This window comes from Pristis pectinata, chromosome 10 (genome assembly GCF_009764475.1).
Source record: "Pristis pectinata isolate sPriPec2 chromosome 10, sPriPec2.1.pri, whole genome shotgun sequence".
NCBI lineage: Eukaryota > Metazoa > Chordata > Chondrichthyes > Rhinopristiformes > Pristidae > Pristis > Pristis pectinata.
Window position 1 is genome coordinate 87,451,767 of NC_067414.1, and position 20,977 is coordinate 87,472,743.

At 39.9% G+C, this 20,977-nt stretch overlaps 1 protein-coding gene across 2 annotated transcripts in view; it reads right to left on the minus strand.

Annotated features, from left to right (window-relative positions):
• Positions 1–20,977, minus strand: part of nphp1 (nephronophthisis 1) — a 68,154-nt gene that overhangs the window by 39,484 nt on the left and 7,693 nt on the right. Inside the window, exons 2-7 of one of the 2 annotated variants that reach the window (XM_052024647.1) lie at positions 18,615–18,673; positions 14,353–14,413; positions 12,385–12,530; positions 10,632–10,827; positions 6,840–6,941; positions 5,437–5,648 (exon numbers count right to left, since the gene is read on the minus strand). In XM_052024647.1, the coding sequence (XP_051880607.1) occupies positions 5,437–5,648; positions 6,840–6,941; positions 10,632–10,827; positions 12,385–12,530; positions 14,353–14,413; positions 18,615–18,673 (776 nt within the window). Of the gene's footprint in view, positions 1–5,436; positions 5,649–6,839; positions 6,942–10,631; positions 10,828–12,384; positions 12,531–12,669; positions 12,798–14,352; positions 14,414–18,614; positions 18,674–20,977 lie in introns of those variants that run through there. The other variant, XM_052024648.1, reaches the window with a different exon arrangement.

Genomic DNA, 20,977 nt, shown 5'->3' on the forward strand with positions numbered 1-20,977 from the left:
ACATCTGAACTAGGTGCATCCAGCTGCAGTTCCTTACAGATTGTGTTAGGGAACTGGAGCTGCAGCTGGATGACTTTCGGCTCCTACAGGAAAACAAGGAGTTCATAGATAAGAGCTATAGGGAGGCAGTCACTCCTAAGCTGCAGGAGGCAGATAGCTGGGTGACTGTCAGGAGAAGGAAGGAGAATAGGCAGGTAGTGCAGAGTACCCCTGTGGCCATTCCCCTGAATAGCAGGTATACTGCTTTGGATACTGTTGGGGGCGATGACTTACCAGGGGAAAGCCACAGTGACCAGGTCTCTGGCACTGAGTCTGGTTGTGTGGCGCAGAAGGAAAGGAGGGAGAACAGGAGAACGGTAGTGATAGTGGGATTCAATAGTAAGGGGGGCAGATTCCGATATCGTGGTACATATTGGTTGTGGTAAGACAAAGAGGTCGTGGTACATATTGGTACCAGTGACATAGTTAGGAAAAGAGAGGAGGTCCTGAAGAGGGAATATAGGGAGCTAGGTAGGAACCTGAAAAGCAGAACCTCAAGGGTAGTAATCTCCGGATTGCTGCCTGTAGCACGCACCAGTGAGGGTAAGAATAGGTTGATATGGCAGATGATTGCGTGGCAGAGGAGTTGGTGCAGGGGGCAGGGTTTCAGATTTGTTGATCATTAGGATTTCTTCTGGGGAAGGTACGACCTGTACAAAAGGGACGGGTTACACCTGAACTGGAGGGGGACCAATATTCTTGCGGGCAGGTTGGCTAGGGTTTAAGCTAGTTCAGCCGGGGTATGGGAAACAGAGTGATAGGTCAGAGGTTAGTGCATTTAGTGTATAAGTAGATGCAGTGTGTAGAAAGACTGTGAGGAAGGATAGGCAGTTCAAAGGGCAAAATTCCAGTCATTTGGATGGGCTGAAGTGTGTCTACCTTAATGCGAGAAGTATCAGGAACAAGGGTGATGAACTTAGAGCATGGGTAAATACATGGAACTACAATGTTGTGGCCATTACAGAGACTTGGCTGTCACAAGGGCAGGAATGGCTGCTGGATATTCCAGGTTTTAGATGTTTCAAAAGGGACAGGGGCAGAGGTAAAAGAGGTGGGGGAGTGGCTTGGCTGATCAGAAACAGTGTCACAGCTGTAGAAAGGGAGGACATCCTGGAGGGATCATACAGTGTGGGTGGAAGTCAGAAATAGGAAGGGAGCGATCACCCTATTGAGAGTATTCTACAGACCCCCCAATAGCAGCAGAGACACTGAGGAGCAGGTCGGGAGGCAGATTTTGGAGAGATGCAAAAATATCAGGGTTGTTGTCATGGATGATTTCAACTTCCCTAATATTGATTGGCACCTCCTTAGTGTAAAGTGGATAGATGGGGCAGAATTTATTAGTTGTGTCCAGGAAGGATTCCTGACACAGTATGTGGACTGGCCGACTACAAGAGAGGTCACACTGGACCTGGTACCAGGCAATGAGCCTGATCAGGTTTCAGATCTCTCAGTGGGAGAGCATTTTAGAGACAGTGACCATAGCTCCTTGACCTTTACCATAGCCTTGGAGTGGGATAGGAGCAGACGATTTGGGAATTTATTTAATTGGGGGAAGGGGAATTACGATGCTATTAGGCAGGAACTTGGGAGTATAAATTGGGAATAGATGTTCTTGGGAAAGTGCACAATGGAGGTTGTTTCGGGAGTACTTTCATCAGGTTCTGGATAGGTTTGTCCCATTGAGGCAAGGTAAGGATGGTACAGTGAAGGAACCATGGTTGACAAGAGACGTAGAACATCTTGTCAAAAGGAAGAAAGAAGCTTACGCAAGGTTTAGAAAGCAAGGATCAGACAAGGCCCTGGAAAGTTACAAGGTAGCCAGGAGAGAGCTTAGAATGGATTTAGGAGAGCTAGAAGGGGGCATGAGAAGACCTTGGTGAGAAGGATTAAGGAAAACCCCAAGGTGTTCTACACGTATGTGAAGAAGAGGAGGATGACTAGAGTGAGGGCAGGACCGATCAAGGATAAAAGAGGAAACGTGCCTGGAGTCAGAAGAGGTAGCGTAGGTCCTTAATGAATACTTTGCTTCAGTATTCACCAGTGAGAGAGACCTTGATGTTTGTGAGGATGACATACAACAGGCTGATAAGCTAGGGCATGTCGACATGAGGAAAGAGGATGTGCTGGTACTTTTGAAAAATATTAGGATAGATAAGTCAGAGGCTGGACGGGATACATCCAAGGTTACTGCCAGAAGCAAGAGATTGCTGCGCCTTTGGCAGTGATCTCTGCATCCTCATTGGCCACAGGAGTAGTTCCAGATGATTGGAGGGAGGCAAATGTTGTTCCTTTGTTTAAGAAAGGGAGTAGGGATAACCCTGGGAATTACAAACCACAGAGTCTTACTTCAGTGGTGGGCAAATTACTGGAGAAGATTCTTAGAGACAGGACTTATGGGCATTTGGAGAAGCATAGGCTGATTAGGGGCAGTCAGCATGGCTTTGTGAGGGGCAGGTCGTGCCTCATGAGCCTGAGTGAATTCTTTGACGATGTGACAAAGCACATCGATGAGGGTAGAGCAGTGAATGTGGTGTACATGGATTCTAGTAAGGCATTTGATATGGTTCCTCATGGAAGGCTCGTTCAGAACGTCAGGAGGCACGGGATCCGGGGAAACTTGGCTGTGTGGATTCAGGATGGGCTCGCCCATAGAAGAGAATGGTGATGGATGGAGCGTATTCTGCCTGGAGGTCGGTGACCAGTGGTTTTCCACAGGGATCTGTTCTGGGACCCCTGCTCTTTGTGATTTTTATAAATGACTTGGATAAGGATGTGGAAGTAAGTTTGCAAATGACACAAAGGTTGGTGGTGTTGTGGACAGTGTAGAAGGTTGCTGTAGGTTACAACAGGACATTGATAGAATGCAGAGCTGGGCTGAGAAGTGGCAGCTCTTAGCAGTGTGGAGGAACAGAGGGATCTTGGGGTCCACGTCCATAGATTCCTCAAGGTTGCCACACAGGTTGATAGGGTTGTTAAGAAGGCGTATGGTGTGTTGGCCTTCATTAGTCAGGGTATTGAGTTCAAAAGCCGCAAGGTAATGTTGCAGCTCCATAGAACTCTGGTTAGACCACATTTGGAGTATTGTGTTCAGTTCTGGACGCCTCATTATAGGAAGGATGTGGAAGCTTTAGAGAGGGTGCAGAGGAGATTTACCTGGATGCTGCCTGGATTGGAGAGCATATCTTATGAGGATAGGTTGAGTGAGCTAGGGCTTTTTTCTTTGGAGAGAAGGACGTTGAGAGGTGACTTGATAGAGGTGTACAAGGTAAGATGCATAGATCGAGTGGACAGTCAGAGACCTTTTCCCAGGGCGAAAATGGCTAACATGAGGGGGCATAATTTTAAGGTGATTGGAGTAAGGTATGGAGGGGGATGTCAGAGGTAAGTTTTTACTACACAGAGTGGTAAGTGCGTGGAACGCCATGCCAGCAGGGGTTATGGAGGCAGATACATTAGGGACATTTAAGAGACTCTTAGATAGCCAAATATAAGTTAGGAAAATGGAGGGCTATGTGAGAGGGAAGGGTTAGATAGATCTTAGAGCAGGTTAAAATGTCAGCACAACATCATGGACCAAAGGGCCTGTACTGTGCTGAAATGCTTTATGTTCTAAACCAGAGCAAATCTATGCTCTCACAGGGAGAACATGCAAACTCCACACAGGTCTCCGGCAAGACAGAAGCAGCAGCTTTACTAGCTGTGCCACTGTGCTGACCTCCCTTTTCCTTTCCAATGTTAGCTCCAATATTTGTTTGTCCTTTCTTTTAAATGACATGAGGAACTACTTACAGTACAATAGATATTTCTGTACCAACATTTTTAAAAAGACTCAAAACACTGGGTTTGTGCTCTGCGTCCCGAGCAATACATCCCAAGAACCTGTTAAGTTTCCTTGCTTCTGTCATATTTTGCTCTATGTGCATTATCAGAAAAAAAAGTCAGCTGGATTATCTAAAAGCATTACAATATGATGCTAAATAAAATAAGAATATTCATGAATGGATTTATTAGTAATTATCAATATTAGTTAATCTAATTTGATCTGATTTGACAACTGAACATCCTTAACCTGCTGTATACAAAGCTGGCATAATTTACACACTTACATCTTTGATGATCTATTTTACAGCAAACATCAAGCTGTACAAAATGATTCTACACCAAGGACATTACAGAGAAATTTCAAGAAAAGACTGCAACAAACACAAGGTTCTGGGACACCTAAAATTGAGGACAGAATTCTTCAATGAATTAGGTGGGATCTCCCAAATCTCAAGCCACACCTCTTCCAACTCATCAACACTTGGAAGTTGAGATTGAACGGAGGCAAGCTGACACAATAATTACAAGACCACTAGAACAATACCGCACAGGAACACACCGTTCGGCCCATGATGTCTGTGCTGACCGTGCCAATTTTAACTAGTTCCAGCTGCCTGCACATGGCCTATATCCCTGAATTCCTTGCCTGTCATCCTGTTCCACATGCCTGTCTAGTGCCTCTTAAAGGTTACTATTGTATCTGCTTCCATTAATTCCCCTGGCAGTGCCTTCCAGGCACCTACCACCCTGTGTTAAAAAAAACTTGCCTCATAAATCTCCATTAAACTTTTCCCTCTCTACCTTAAATCTATGCCCTCTAGTATTTGACATTTCCACCCTGGGAAAAAGACCCTGACTTTACCCTATCTATGCCTCTCATAATTTTTATAGAACTGCAATATGAACCCCCCCCCCCCCCCAACTTTTCATACTCAACACCTCATACAATGAAAGCAAGTATGCCACATGTCTACTTCACCACCATATCTACTTGTGTTGTCACTGTCAGGGTACTATGGACCCTACACCGCAAGATCCCTCTGTACATAAATACTTCTAAGGGTCTGCCCATTTACAATAAAATCTGTTTTGGGTAATGTTAACCTTTTTAAAAAAGCCTTAAAGCAAACAGAATAAAGCAAAAATTACCTTTAATTGGCCATGCATTCACAGAGACTACAAAGGTTATTGATGTGAGAAATAGAATAACATCCCACTGTTCAAACACAGCTCTGAGGCTAAGTTGAAGAACTGTAGGAAAAGCTTTAGTGTTCAAACCATCCTGTATCTGACGATGCACAGAATCTTCCACAGCCTACAAAACTCGTGATTGTTTCCTGACCTTTGCAAGTGAAATTGGTCATCATTTTAGATCACAAGTAGAGCACAAAAATTGTTTAACTCTCTCAGTACACTTCTTCTACACTTTCCAATATCTGGTTGTTTTCTCTTCTCAAGTTCCCATCTAGTTCTCTTCATTACCCCTATCTTTTAGTTTATTGTAGCGGTCCTAAATCAAAGTACCATCTGTTTAAACAAGGAGGTGAATGATCTAGCACAATAATAGGATACCTCTGCACTTCATGTACTTTTCTTTTAACATGTTGTCTTTTAGCTTCCTCTTCATCCTCATCTACCTCTTCATCATCATCCTCCTCTTCATCGTCATCCTCCTCTTCATCGTCATCCTCCTCTTCATCGTCATCCTCCTCTTCATCGTCATCCTCCTCTTCATCGTCATCTTCAATATTATTTGGTGTTCCCTGACTCTGTTTGCTGTATACCTATAATCAAGAAATTGGAAATGCATTTTTTGTTTGCATACGTATTAAAATAAAATTACATTTGGGGAAGTACAATTTGATTTTGAAAACAGTAAATTATGATAACCAAAATCAGAAAGAAAAGTCTACGTACTAGTCAAAATGCATCAAGTGAAATTAACAGGCAAAGTGGTGGAAAATTGGATGCTGCTTCTGAAACCTGCACCACCTTTGTGGGAGGCTACACCAGCAGTCAAATTCTAATCATGCACAAAACCTACAGAATTGTCTGTGTTAGAACAGGTCTTGAATTCTTTATGTGAACAAAGAACTCTCCTCACAACAGCCACTACGACAAAGGAAATCAACTCAGTTCCAAACTGAGTTGGAGGAAGGTGGTGTGGAAAAAGTAAGGAATATGGGGTAGTAAGACATGCAGTCAGTAGTGGGAAGAGGGGAAAGCTATCAACACATTGGGGAAAAAAAGTCAAAAATTATGGGACGGAGAGGGCAAGTCAAAACTTACACTACACATTGTTTGTATTAACATGCATACACTTTATTGCATGGAGAAACCAGATCAAATCTTTGCAGGTACATTATGTTTGTAAAGTAGCTGATCATATTTAGCAATTATATTTTAGATTAAATTATCTTGAATCATAATCTTTGTATCATGCAATAGAATACCTAGCCCAAATAATGTACTCATTTATCCATTTCTCACATGCTGTGTTGTTTGTTTCACAGTTTGTGCTAGGTGCAGCTTGATTGTTTTCCCCTCTTCCCACCACTGAACCCATGTCTGATCATTACCATCCCATACTTTTCCCACACCACCTTCCAAAATCTAGAGAAGATATTAATGCAGTTCTTCCTGTTCTAATCGACACTAAAGGTGCCATGACCTAACTCGAAGAACAGCAGGTTAATAATTCCCCATCAGCAGATGTACCAGAAGACATCAAATAGTCACATCTCACTTAGTGGTGAGACATTTCTGGTGCAGAATGGCTACCCCATTACTCTACATAAATGTGAATGTATTCTGAAATGCTATTATGTGAACCTCTTAGCAGCTTAATACCAACAGTATTACTACTGGAAGTACTTGTCCATTGGATAGAACAAAGTTTTCTTTTTGTTTAAGTGTTAGAACACTGCTCTAGATATGGTAGCTAATGTACAAAATCAACTATAAAAAAAACTGACCTGTAAATAAGTTTTAGGGACCAGACCTTTCTTTCCTTGAGCATTTATTCCAAGCCACCATCCATCAGGTTTTTGATTAAGGATTGTTATAACTTCACCTTTCTGCATCATCAAAACAAGTCAAGAATATAATTAAACCATACAATGAGCAAACATTTTAAATAACAAGTACTATTTTCAGTGAATTAAACTTTCTTCAGGAATTGCAAAAATTATGTCTCCTTAGGGAGCTTGAAAACTGCATTTGGTTCTGCAGTGGAAATAAAGTGCATGAGGAAAACATGACCCAGTAAAGGGTAATGAAATCAGCCCTTCACATGTATAAGGTCCATTTAGCTATCCAGCCGCATAGCAGTGTAGTCATCATTTGAGGTTCATAGAATCATAGTAAATTTATGAAACAGAAGGTACCCATTGTGTCCATATCTTTGTCCATAGAACTGCAAGTCATGGTTCTTCACATTCACATTCAAGTACTTTGTACTCTAACACCCGGTTGGGCAGTGAGCCCTGGACTCTAAAAACCTTGACTGAAAAAATTCTCTCTTGTACCCCCATAAGAATTTTTTAACAATTACTTTAAATCTATGCCTTCCTTTTACCACTTAAATCTTTGTCCTCTGTTTTTTAACCCATTAGCTAAGGGAAATAGATCTTTCTATTTACTCCATTTAGAATCCTCAATTTTACACATAACATTAAAATCTCCCTTCAGCTCATCTGTTCCAAGGAAACAAAACCCAACCTACCCAATCATGCCTTGTAGCTAAAATTTTCTAGTCCTATCAAGATACTCATAAATCTCATCTTGCTCTAATTTGGGAATCCTTAGTCTTACTTTTTAAAATCATCCTGCCATATTTTACGGAAGTCCATATTGTTACATCAAATGCACTACTCTCATCTACACCCTCGAAACATCCTCAAAAAACTCAGGTGTTAATTAATCCCTGAACATACCCATGCTGACTTTCCTTAATTAATCTGTACCTTTCTAAATGATTTACACTGTCATTCTCAATTGATTCTAAAATTTTAACCAATGCCCATAATAACCCAACTGGCCTGTAGTTACATAGATGATACCATCCTCCCTTTTTAAACAACAATTCAACATTAGCAGTCTTCCCATCCTCTGCAGCCAGGGTGCCTTCAAAAAATAATGGTCAGAAGCACCATAAAATTTTCCTTAGCTTATTTTAAAAGCCTAGGATCCATTTCATCCAGGCAACCTATCCACTTTCGAAGATGCAAAACCCCTTAATTCTTCCTCTCTTATTATGTTTTATTCCATCTAAAATTTCATACCCTCCTTCACTACGTCATCGGCATCAACCCCCTCTTTTGTGAAGGCTGCTGTTAAGTATTTAATTGATCCACAGGACACTTCCAACAGTGTGATTGCCACTATTTTATTCTCTAATTCAATCCATATAGTTTCAATTGACAATCTTTCCAGCATACATCTTCTCATTGCTGAGAATGTTTCTTCCACCAATTCCTACTATTGATGGTATGCAAGTCAATGATTCATTTCGTTTCAGAAAAAAAAAATGAACATTTCAAAGTGTCATTTAACATTCAGCTATTTCATCTGAAAATTTTCCTACTTTTTGGTGAAGAGTTGACATTCTCTCTCCTAACGTAATGAAGGGTACATATTTAAAAGTTCTGTTTAAATATATATTTCCAACCTTTTAAAATTCGACTCAAACTGTAACAATGTTTAAAGAGGCAACAAGCACACTGCTTGCCAGAGTTTGCCTGTAAGTCTACTCATAAGTATTCAAAAAAACTAAAAAGTGCATTGTCATTGTTTGAAATGGACGTATGGAAGTAATATTTAGGATAAAACAGATATGGAATGCAAATCTGGCAGATTTGGATCTTTGAGGAAGATCAGATCTAGATTCTCTCACCATCTTGACTTGGAAATATATTCCTTTATTTTTGCTGTGTCTAAATCCTGGAACTCCACCCAACAGCATTGTGGGAGGACCTCCACCAGAAGGACTACAGCAGGTTAAGAAACTGGCTCTTCACCATTTCTCAAGCTGATAGGAATGGGGAGTAAATGTTGGCCTTGCCAGCAATGCCCAGGTCCTGAAAAATTAATAACAACTGCATGAGCTCCTAACCCATATGTACATGTGTGAACACATCCTGCAGCAGCCACGGGTTTCAGTAACACAAATCCCAATTGCTTTACTTCCTATTTCCTTTCTCTGACATACAGATGCTTAGCCAACTGTTGTACCATCGCCTTCCCTTGGAACGAATTAATCAAAACAGAATAGGGGTCTTAAATACAGACATTCTACATCTCTATAATACCTTCTCTGTAATATACTTATGCTTTGGCAAACTATATTAAAGAAGAGGTCTCACAAACAATTTTAAAGTGGTTAAAGGAACAGAGAACCCTTGTACTTGCATAAAGGAATATTTGAAAAAGGAAAGACATTGATAAAGATATTAACACCATAGTCGATTTACAGTAGAAAAGCTAAAAATTATGCTAGTTTGATAAATCACTGGTTAGAAGTCATCTGAAGTATTATGTCCAAACCATGGTACAACACATCATGAAGTAAGTCAAGCTCCTGGCAGGTGCATATGACCCAGATGTGAAGGGCATTTTTTTTTAAATGAGGAGACTGCTCTCCTTAGAACATTAAGTTAAAGGGAGATTTAACAGTGACAAAAATAATGAAGCATTTTGATTGAGTAAACAAAGCAAAGTTTGTTCAACTGCCTAAATGGTCAGTAATCAGAAAACATAGATTTAAGATAACTGGCTAAAGAGTTGTAGCATTATAATTGTCCAGAATGAACTGCTTAAAGTGGAACGGAAGCATATTCAATAGTAAATTTTAAAAGGAAAGAGCATATCTTTTTTTTTAAAAGGGGAGAACACAACAAGGCCATTGGGCAAGGACGGGGGAAAGAGACTAGATGAATAGCTCTACCAAAGAAATGGCATTGACACAGAGACAACTGTCCTCCCTTTTCCTGCTGATTGTCTTGAGGCTATCGTTTAAACATCGCACTATTGCAAAGAATAAGCTCAATTATGGTTTTTTCCCGTTTTTTTTAAAAGGAAGAAATAGGCTCAAGTCTCCTTTAATTTCCATGTGTGAATGGCACACGATCCCACAGAGGATGGAGACCCCGGATTTCATGTCTGTTGAGTCAACCACAGTAGCTGTAATATTGCTATAATTTGTATCACTGTCTCAGTGCTGAGGAGGAAAAAGCAAAAATAAAATGAAAATCTGCCAGAATTTCCACTCCCAAATATTAAAAAGCAATTGTAAACTATAACAGTAAATACTATTACAAAATGATTAATAACTTGACATGTATTGCAGGCCTTAATGACACTGTACCACCGCCCCTAATCTTATGGTTCTAGCAACAACATTAACTGAACGTTGAATAATCAGAAAGCAAAATACTGCAGATGCTGGAAATCTGAAACCATAAGATCTGCTAATGCGTGTCTTAATTCTTTTCAACCGGTTAATTTATGAAGGCCTTAAGAAGACTCATGTAGTCAAATCAGGTTGTTTATCTCTTCTGCCATATAAGACAAGAGGCAAAATCAACCTTTAAGTTTGCCCTACGCTAACACATAATTCAACTGTGCATTTTATTTAAAATATTTTACTGAAATCTCAATTTACGGTTCAACATACAGGCAATGTTGAACTGCAAAGTATATTTGATATGAATTTTACTGAAAATATTCCAAGATTTCTCTCTCATTATAAACAATATATAAAACAATACCTTAAAAGACAGATCATGTTCTTCCTGAGCCTGAAAGTCACTGATTGTAACAAATAGTTTAGTGGTGTCTTGATCTCCATCAGATTCCTCATCTTCATCGTTATCACTTTCCTCTTCCTCACCTTCCTCTGCATCTTCATCATCCTCATCACTCTTAGTTCTCTGTTTTGCTGCAGTGGCCATGTCCTTTGTGTTCCTAGCAAAGTGAATTATTTATGTTATTTCCATAAGGCTCTGAGCTGCAAATCAAGCTCCAGATACTTCACATCATTGAGGCTGCTGAAGAAAAGCAAGTCATTAATGGGTGGAAAGTTACAGATTTGATTTGAGTTCTCTCGAAAACTCTTCCTTGCAAACAGTTGCCCAAGGAGCAATCTGAAATACTTGCCTCATAATTCATCTGGAACTTTGCTATAATCAGAACTGATCTCCAGCAAGCATGCACAGCGCAGGCTCCAACAATGCATACGTGCAACAGATTTTACATTATACATCCATTTTGAGTTGGAGAATTAACCTACTTCACATCATCTGTGCCTCAATAACCTCAATTCCCAGGATGAAAAGCCCAAGTCTCTCCAGGTTTTCCCTCAAAGCTGAAATCTCTAACCCCAGCAACCTTCTCTACACTGGCTCCAGCAGTCTTGATTCCCAAAGACCAGAAAAGAGGCAGTATTTAAAACATTCTGACCTAGAGAGCTCGACAGTTTGATATCAACTTCTTTTGACATTTTGACTATATAGCACAAAATCTGAAAAAATAAAACATAGTCACAGTACAGGAGGGTGAATATGGAACTGAATATTATAGCTTCCACTCTAAAAATTTGTCCAGTTTCAATCATTTCAGGCTTCTTAACAGCCTGCTCCTTATAAAATACAACATGGGGATTTATATCCTGCTTTCAATTTATCTTCAAGCAACCATTTGTCATCTGTCACAGAAGACCACCAAAATAGTTTATTTTTAACCTATAATACTGTTCATGTCAACTTGATGCTTAACAATCTCATCAGGTAACAACCCTTCCATTTCTGATGGAAAATGTGGAAGATAGCGTGGGATAATAAGGTAAAAATCACAATCACTGAAGAAATGCATTCAGTTTTGGAAGCCCATCACCCAATTTGCATTTCCTCCATCTTGCCTCCCCACTGGTGATATAACCTTAATATATCAGCTTTGTGGTGGGATTTGAAAGGGTAATGTTACCAGGCAAAAAGTGAGCATTTGGCAGCAAGACACAAATAAAAAACACACAAGGAGCAAAACATGGTGAAACAAATGAGGTATGGCCAGACCCTTACCAATTAACATGTATAGATTAAACGGTATTAGCTGATTTAATTGTGCATCCTGGTTCAACCTGGAGTAATTGTTTTGGGTAGGAAAAGATTGAGTTATCCAACTGTTCATTTCAATACCATGCACATACTTCTATTAGAAATACAAAAGTCAATCTCAGTCTTTAGAAAATCACATGCCCCTCAATATTTGTACAGCTTCCAGGTATTAAACATCCATTGTATGAAAATCTATTTATTTACTTCAATCCAGAACCCACCTTTTACCAGTTTGTCACTTTATACTTCAGTCATAGTTACCCATAATTTACTTCATCCATTCCAATAAGGATACTATATATACCTCTAAAGATCTTCCCCATACACTTCCTGCCCAACAGAATCAGAAGTGTTGAACTTATTCATCTAGAGCTAGGAGGCTTTATGATTTAGTTCAGCAGTCCCTTACTTATCAGCTTCAGCCATTTTTTGCTTAAGACGCTCTTTTTCTAGTCTCCGAGCAAGTTCTTGAAGCAGTTCTGACATGCCTGTCAATCGCCTCTCCTCAGCTCGCTTCCGCTGATCGTAATTATTTATATGAGTTAGTTCATTTGCCTGTGGAAAAGACACAGTCCTTGTGAGAACACATCTGGAGATCTCAAGAAGACCTGCAGTATTTTTTGTTAAGTGTGGGAGTTAAGTACGAGTCTTGGCTCAGTGGTAGCACTTTAGATTTAATTTATTCCCTATTCACCTTCTCAGGTAGGCATAAAAAATTAATGAACTATTTGAAGATGACAGGGAAGTTCTCCTCGTTTTCTAGCCAATGTTTATGCCTCAAACAATATTCAAGAGGTTAGCTCATTATTAATTCAATTATTTAATTTATTTATTTATGTAAATTGCTGATCAACTGCACTTTGAAAGATTATTTTTATTATACATATAAATTATATCCATTGAATTTACACAGTAAGGTTAAGCTATTTTTAATCTTTGGAAGTTGATTATTGTATAAATCTCCCTTCTTTTTCTGCTTTGGCAGCCTTCAGGGTCAAGGTTGATAGAGTTCATAGAACCACATGGCACAGAAACAGGCACTTCAGCCCACTGTGTCCACGCTGACCGTCAGGTACCCGTCTATACTAATCCCATTTACCAGCACTTGACCTGCAGCCTTCTATGGCTTGATGACTCAGGTACTCATCTAGATACTTCCTTAAGATTGAGAGAGTACCTGCCTCCACCACTCACTCAGGCAGTGCATCCCAGTTTCCAACCACCCTCCTCAGATCCCCCCTAAACCTCTTGCCCTTACTCTACACCTACACCCTGTTTAGACATCTTTGTTATGGGGAAATTTTTCCTGCTATCTACCCTATGTCCCTTATATTTTTTTTTAACACCTCCATCAGGTCCCCCCTTAGCCTCCTCCACTCCAAAGAAAGCGAACCCAGTCTTTCCTAATAACTGAGATGTTCCATCCCAGGAACCTCACCTGCACCCTTTCCAGTGCAATCATGTCTTTCCTATAGTGTGGCAACCAGAACTGTATACAGTATCCACAACTGCACACTGTACACCAACTGTACTTAAATTTGTTAAACCATACAAGAACAGCATTAAACTGATTTTTTTCTATTCCCACAATCTTTTCCATATTCAGTCTCTAGAATTTGTACTTTTACAAATTTCACTCAGAAAAGTAAGTAAAATCAAGTAATTCTACAAAAGATTTAAAGCTAAGCAGTAAGGCAGAATATAACCTAGTTGCTCCAACAAGTAATGAGGCAATATTAGGTCACCAACAGCATGCTCCAATCCCAACCACACGGTATTAGGATGAGCCACTTCAAAAAGAAGAAAATTTACTGTAGAAGGAGATGTAACATGGCCTTAGATAACATCTGGAAGTTACATAGAGGAACCTGAGAAACAGAAGGGTGAGAAACTGTTCTTGAAAAATACAGAAATCAATTGATCTGATAATTCCATGGTTAGCGTCTTCCATTGTGTTATTAAAAATACATCTCTGTTTCAATAAATTTTAATCCAAACCAACCATCTTAAATTAAGAGTAATTTTGTCCAGAAATTGTGAAGTGTGCTATATCAGTTAAAGTCTAAATTATTCCCTTTATGTTAACTTTTAAGCAACATATAGTAATATCATATATTAAATCAATTGAGAAGGAGAAGTTAGGTCAGTTTATGTAAAGGATTTTCTCTGGAGATCTCCTTGTTTTCCTTGGAGTGGAGGCGGCTAGGGGGTGGGAGGAGCTGATAGAGATATACAAAATTATGAGGGATATAAACAGGGTAGATAGCAGAAAACTTTTCCCCATAGCAGAGCCATCTAAACAAAGGCTGAATACTGGAAGATAAATGCTGAAAACTAAAGGAAAAGATTGTCAACAACTTATTAAATTTAAACTTGCCTTCTTCAACTTCCGAAGAACGTCCAAAGTTCCATCAACAGATTGCTTTATTTGAATACAACTATGAAAATATCAAAATATCCATTAAAAGCAATCAGTAGGTACAAAAAGATGAAAATCATTAAGAAGACAACTTTAAACACACATAAACATATTTGTAAGTTGTATGAAGTTTATCATACTATATTTTCACCCAAAAGTTAGACCCGGCATGTTTTCTAATGATCTTACAATGGTAATATATACTGTACATGAACAAAAAAAAGTGCACAGGGGAGCTGCAGTGCAACAAGAGATCACTGAGAATAGATGGTTTTACTTCTAGAAATAAACAGTTATTGATTTAAACTGTTTTCAAATTCTGGCTTTTTTCATTCAATGGTGCTGAAAAAAAGTCGTGCACAAAGTCAGATTTCCATAAGTCATCTGCAACCCAGGGAGCCTCTGCATACAGTATTTTTTTTAAACTATCAAACTGTGGCCCAGCAAAGGAATAAACAAAAATAATAGGATGGTGCGCAAAGATATGAGGCCTGTCATCCCCATTTGACAATCTATTTGACCATTATAGTTTTCCATCCAGTAGCAAGTATAAAGAAAATGGAATAAAGCCATACAATGATTTTACTTACAAAGACCTTTTTCTTCCTTAAAAGGAAGTTTGGCATAACCTTGGGAAACTACTGTAAAAGGTAGCTTAAAGGAATAGTGAAATATTTTGAATGTACAAATCTATTTAAAGTATTTCCAACGCACCTTGGTTTTAATATTGTTGTTATGAGTGAACAGTGTTGTAAAGATTATTAATGAAGTATAACATGTATTAACCTTTTACTAAGATGGTGCAAGGTCAAGAGACATAGCAAATGACTAGTTGCCAAAAATAGTGCTAACTGCAAAGGTGTGCTGCATCAGGGTTATACTTAGCGATAAATGCTGGAAATATTCAGCAGGCCAGGCTGCATCTATGGCAAGGAAAACAGAGCTCTAGCATTTCAAGTTGAAGACTCTTTGTCAGCATTGGTAAGGAGACTAACGGCAGGGAGGGTGGGACCATGGGGATAAACTGTAAACAAGGTGATCTGATCAATAAATGAATGGAAGAAATTAGAGTGGGAACATAGACAAAAGAACAAAGACAAAAGACTGTAGGAGTTGCAAAATGCAGAGCACGAAGACGTGCCTGGCAGGTCAGGCACTCGGTCCCAGAGGAAAAAATAGAGAAATAAAGAGAAAAAACACAGCAAAACAAGCTGAGCCAATATCATAGAAATTGTAATAACAGCTCAGTTTTTTGTTGATTTTTTTTTCCCCTCAGTTTTCTTTTTCTTTTTTCCCCTCTGGGAGTGGAGGACATGCCCAGCCTAAACTGCTTGGCATGTCTTCCTACTCTGCAGTTCCTATCTCTGATAGTCTTTTGTCTATGTTCTCACTCTCCAACTGCTCCCATTCACTCATTGACCAGATAACTTTGTTTACAGCTTATCCCCATAGTCATCCAGTTTATCCCTATCAGAGACATTCTCCCTCCCCCTCACTCATCCTCCCTGAAGCTTAATGTACTTCTTTTATCTCCTTCCCAAATCTCATAGAATCATAGAACTGGACAATGTAGAAAAGGGCCCTTTCAGCCCAACTCATCCGTGCCGACCGTGATACCCATTTACACTAATGCCCTTTGCCCGCATTAGGCCTGTTTCCCTCTAATGCCTTTCCTACCCAAGTACCTGTCCAAAAGCCTTTTAAACGTTGTAATAGTATCTGCCCTCACCACCTGCTCTGGCAGCTTGTTCTAGATATTGTCACGAACCAGCAACAAAAGAAACACACTGAGCATGATTCAGTGTTATTAATCACTACTTATGATAATACGTAAAATAAAAGTAAAAATGTTAGTATGTTAGAATTCAGAAATGTTAAACCTCGAACGTTAACCCCAAAACTAAACTCGTCGTGTGTGTGTGTGGCAAAGTCCAAAACTCCCAGTTCCGGAATGGTTCTTAAAGTTCAGTTCCGCAAGCCATAAGGTGAAACATGAGCAAGGGCTTCTTCAACAACCACCGTTGTCTGAAGATAAGACGTAGACGTAGAGAAACATAGAGAGAGTAAATACGAAATCCAAATGTTCCACAATGGAACCCAAACGACACTTCAGTGTTTACTCGGTAGTGACTTCCTCACCCCGAAAAGCATCCGAATCGTGGTCGTCCACACACAAATACCTGTTTCCTTCTACAGGTCAGCAATAAAGTGAACTCCACCGGATTACTTCCAACTTCCATACATGGATTTCTGTGGCAGTTATTGTTTCTCATCCATCGATAGAGAAAACAAGCAGGCTGGTGTCTCTCTCTCTCCTTCTTCTTCTTCTTACTTCTTCAACAACGTCATTACGTCCTTTATCTTCTATTGATGTAAGCATGCCCCACACACACATACACACACACTCTCTATCTTAAAGGGACTTTTACTGAGTCCGTAACAATATTCACTACCCTCAGATCCCTCAGTTTACCACTCAGATCTGCTTTAAATTTCTCCCCTCTCACCTTAAACCTGTCTCCACTAGTTCCAGACTCCCCTGCCCTAGGGAAAAGATTCTGATTATCTACCCTGTCTAGTAACCTCACTTTTATAAGCCTCTAAAAGGTCACCCCTCAGCCTCCTACATTCCAGTGAGAATAAACCCAGACTACCGAATCTCTCCTTATAACTACAGCCTGGTGAATCCCTTCTGCACTCTCTCTATTGCTACCACATCCTCCCTGTAGTGTGTCGACCAGAGGGACCTTCTGACAAGGGGTCAACCTCAAATGTTAGCTCTGCTTTTCTTCCCATTGTTGGTTTTTTCCAGCATTTTCGGTTTTTATATTAAGTTTCCAGCATCTGCAGGTTTTTTTTTGATTTTCAGGGTTATATTTAAAACTTGCAGGTTCTGAAAGGCAGGGCACTTATTAGGCTGTGGGATTGTGGTGCCTTGTTGGAAGAAGGCAGAACAAGTATATTAAATCAACGAAGAAGCTTCTAACAAAGTACAAGCCCTGCCCAGCTTGTGCACACCTGACATATACATCCCATACATACAATCAAGTGTTTGGGAGACCAGTGGAATGGATTTGCCGGCTGCTGCATGGAAACTCTGTTCGTGGCCACATTTCCGACTTGCGAACTATTCGTGTTTGTAACAGTTCACAGGTAGGGAACCCTGCTGTAACCTAGGGAGGACCTGTATGCTAATTGAAATGAGTAAGGTGGGACCAGAACACTGATAAAGTGGTGCAGAGAACAAAGAAGGAGCTAAAACCTCCAAAGGGCCATGTTGCTGAAGTAAGCAACATTTGTAGCAGAATTCAAGACAATTTTTGCAAGGAACAGCTAGGTCTGCGAAAAAGTAAACAAGATTAAGGAATGACAGAGAAATAGTAATAAATGAAACATGAAATGTATTTTTGAAAGGAACAGAAGTAAGATTGCTTTGACCCACTTTCCAGAGCTAAGAGAAGTATATAAAAATATAGGGTTTAGAGGGAGAGAAATCAAGCACAACAGGAAGGGAAGCTGAGGTCAATAGGATGTAGCAGAAGGAAAGGAAACTTGCACCACAGTCACTCAAGGGGCGAGACTCCAAGGTGTAGAGGAACAGATTGCCTCAATAAATGACAATCACAATCACATCAACTATTGCTTCTTTCTATTAGAGGTTACTTACTAAATAAATCTGTTGTACTAATACCAAAGTGACAGTGGTTTGTTGTAGACATGAACAAATCTCTTGAGTTATGTAAAACAAACAACAACTTGGCAAATCTTGCACTATTTTCAACAAATCCTACAAATATTTAATGCAAGGCAGTGTGAGATTTTAAGATTATTGTAATAAAATAGCTTATTAAACATTACTGAATGTGATAAAAAGGAAGCAATTAGCAAGATCCTGGGTGTGGGGAAAATGACAATGAAACAGTGGATAAATAATGAACAAAGGGATAACAAAACTGAGAGGAGACACATGGAAATGAGTAAAAGTATTATCAACAGCACGATGGTCTGATTAACCACACTGTACACAGCAAACTTTTATGACACTAATTTTGAATCTTTTCAGCCTTGTGGTAAAGACGATGTAGCAAGACATCAGGAACTGTAACACCGCACTACTTCAACACACATGGAATAATTTTTTCCACAGTGGCACAAGTGCTGAAAGTTAACATTCAAATTTTGTTATAATACCAAATATTAAAACAATCAAAACAACTTACCTCTCATAAGCTTCCTCTCTTTTTTCAGGATGTTTAACTTTCTTTAGTAAGGCATCGACCTTAATAGAATAATGAAAATATAATTTGCATGTGTGTGTCATAGAATTATATTGTTACAGCACAGGTGAAAACCATTGATTGTATTCTGACTCTTTGTGGACCAATCCACTCCCCCCCCCACCACCCACCCCCGCTCTTTCCCCATGGCCCTACACATTTTCCCTCATGTCTATCCAATTTCCTTTTGAAAACCTTGATTTACTAATGCTCACACAAGCAGTGTCTCCAAATAACAGCCACTATTTTCCTTCAAATCCCACTTAAATCTTTTACACCACTTTAAATCCATATCCCCTGGTCTTTAAGCCATCCACTAATGGAACCAGCTTCCCTCAATTTACTCTATCTAAATGTGTCATGGTATCCTACACCTCTAACAAATCTCCTCTCAACTCCTTTGTCCAAGGAGAACAGGCTGGTAGGTTAATTGACCGATATAAATTGCTCATGATGTAGGTGGCTGGTAAAATTGACGGAAACGTTGGGGAAATAGATTAAAGGACAGAGGAATAGGCATAGACTCAATTGGCTGAATATGTTGTAAGGAAATATGAAATAAAAACCAAATAATAATGTTGCTGAAATCCCTCTTTCCTGAAACCATTCTAATACATCTTGCATGCACCATAATATGTTGAATCTTTACTAAACACCAATCACAGAGGAAGGATATGAAGGTTCATGAGATGGTACATACAAGACATATCAGAATGGTATCCTAAACAGTCACCCTAAACAGCCCTTCCAGGTGAGGCAGTCCTTCACATATGAATCCATTGGCGTCATTTATTGCATCTGGTGCTCCCAGTGCAGCCTACTCTACATTGATGAGACCCGATGCAGATCGGTCGAGCACCTTCGATTCTTCCGCCATACCAGCCGGGATCTTCCAGTGACCAGCCATTTCAATTCTATTTCTCATTCCCACATCGACATGTCTGTCCACGGTCTCCTCCACTGCCGAAATGAGGCTATACACAGATAAGAGGAACAGCACCTCATATTCTGCCTTGGTAGTCTCCAACCTGATAGCACGAACATCAAGTTCTCTAACTTCTAGTAACCATTCCCTCATGTCCCTTCCCTCTTTTTTTCCTGATCCACCAGCCCATCACCCTCTTTCCCCTCCCCCATCATCATCCACACATTCCTCCCACTGGTTCCCCTCCCCGCCTCCTTGCCTTTATTCCATGGTCCACTCTTATCAGGTTCCATCATCCTCAGCCCTTTGTCATTTCCACCTATCATCTCCCAGCTTCTTACATCATTCCCACTCTCCCCCCTCCCTCACCTGCCTATCACCTGCCAGCTCTTGCTCCACCCCTTCCCTCCCCACCTTCTTATACTGGCCTCTCCCCTATTTCTTTCCAGTCCTGATGAAGGGTCTCGATCCAAAAAGTCAACTGTCCATTTCGCTCCATAAATGCTGCCTGACCCACAGTTCCTCCAGCTCCTGTGTACGTTGCTCCATGTCATATGTATATCTTTTCAATTTTTGCTGCTTTATTTTACAGATATTGTACAACTTCCTACATTATCCTAGTAAGATTGGAGCTCACCAACTCTCTTTCACTTGTCCAGTGCAATAACCACTTAAACAATTCAATGTATAACCGAGATTAATCCTTCTTAAAGAAAATTGTCTTCAGACAACATTTGGATACCTCTCTAAATATCTAGGTAACTCTTTTGATGGCCCAATATTTTTGTGCCTTGGGATTTTTTCTTTAGCAATAGAGATGCTCCAATAATACAAGTTATTGTTGCTGTTTGGAATATAGAAATTATTGAAGGGAAAAAAGACCAGGCTCCACCATCCTGTTAGTTACACAACATAATGGAGGAATTAATGCTGGGACCCTTGCTCTTTGTTATATGTTAATGATCTGGATGTAAACGTGAGAGATACGATTAGTAAGTTCGCAGACAACAGAAAAATTGGTGTTGTTGACAAGAAGGTTCCAGAATGAGACTGATAGGCAGATAAATAGCAAATGGAATTTAATCCTGAAAAATGTGTGATGCATTTTGGGGAGGGCTAATAAGACAAGGATAAACAAATTGAATGTTAAGACCCTAGGAAGCACTGAGGAATAGGGGGACACGTCTAAAGATTCCTGAAAGCAGCAGCATAGATAAATAAAGTGGTTAAATCAGCATATAGGATACTTACCTTCATTTGCCTTCTAAGGGCAGGAAGGTTATGATACGACAATAAAAACATTAGGTAGGCCACAGCTAAATGTGATTGTATTGGAGAAGGTGTAGACTAGAGTCACTGGGATGTAGCATTTCAGCTACAA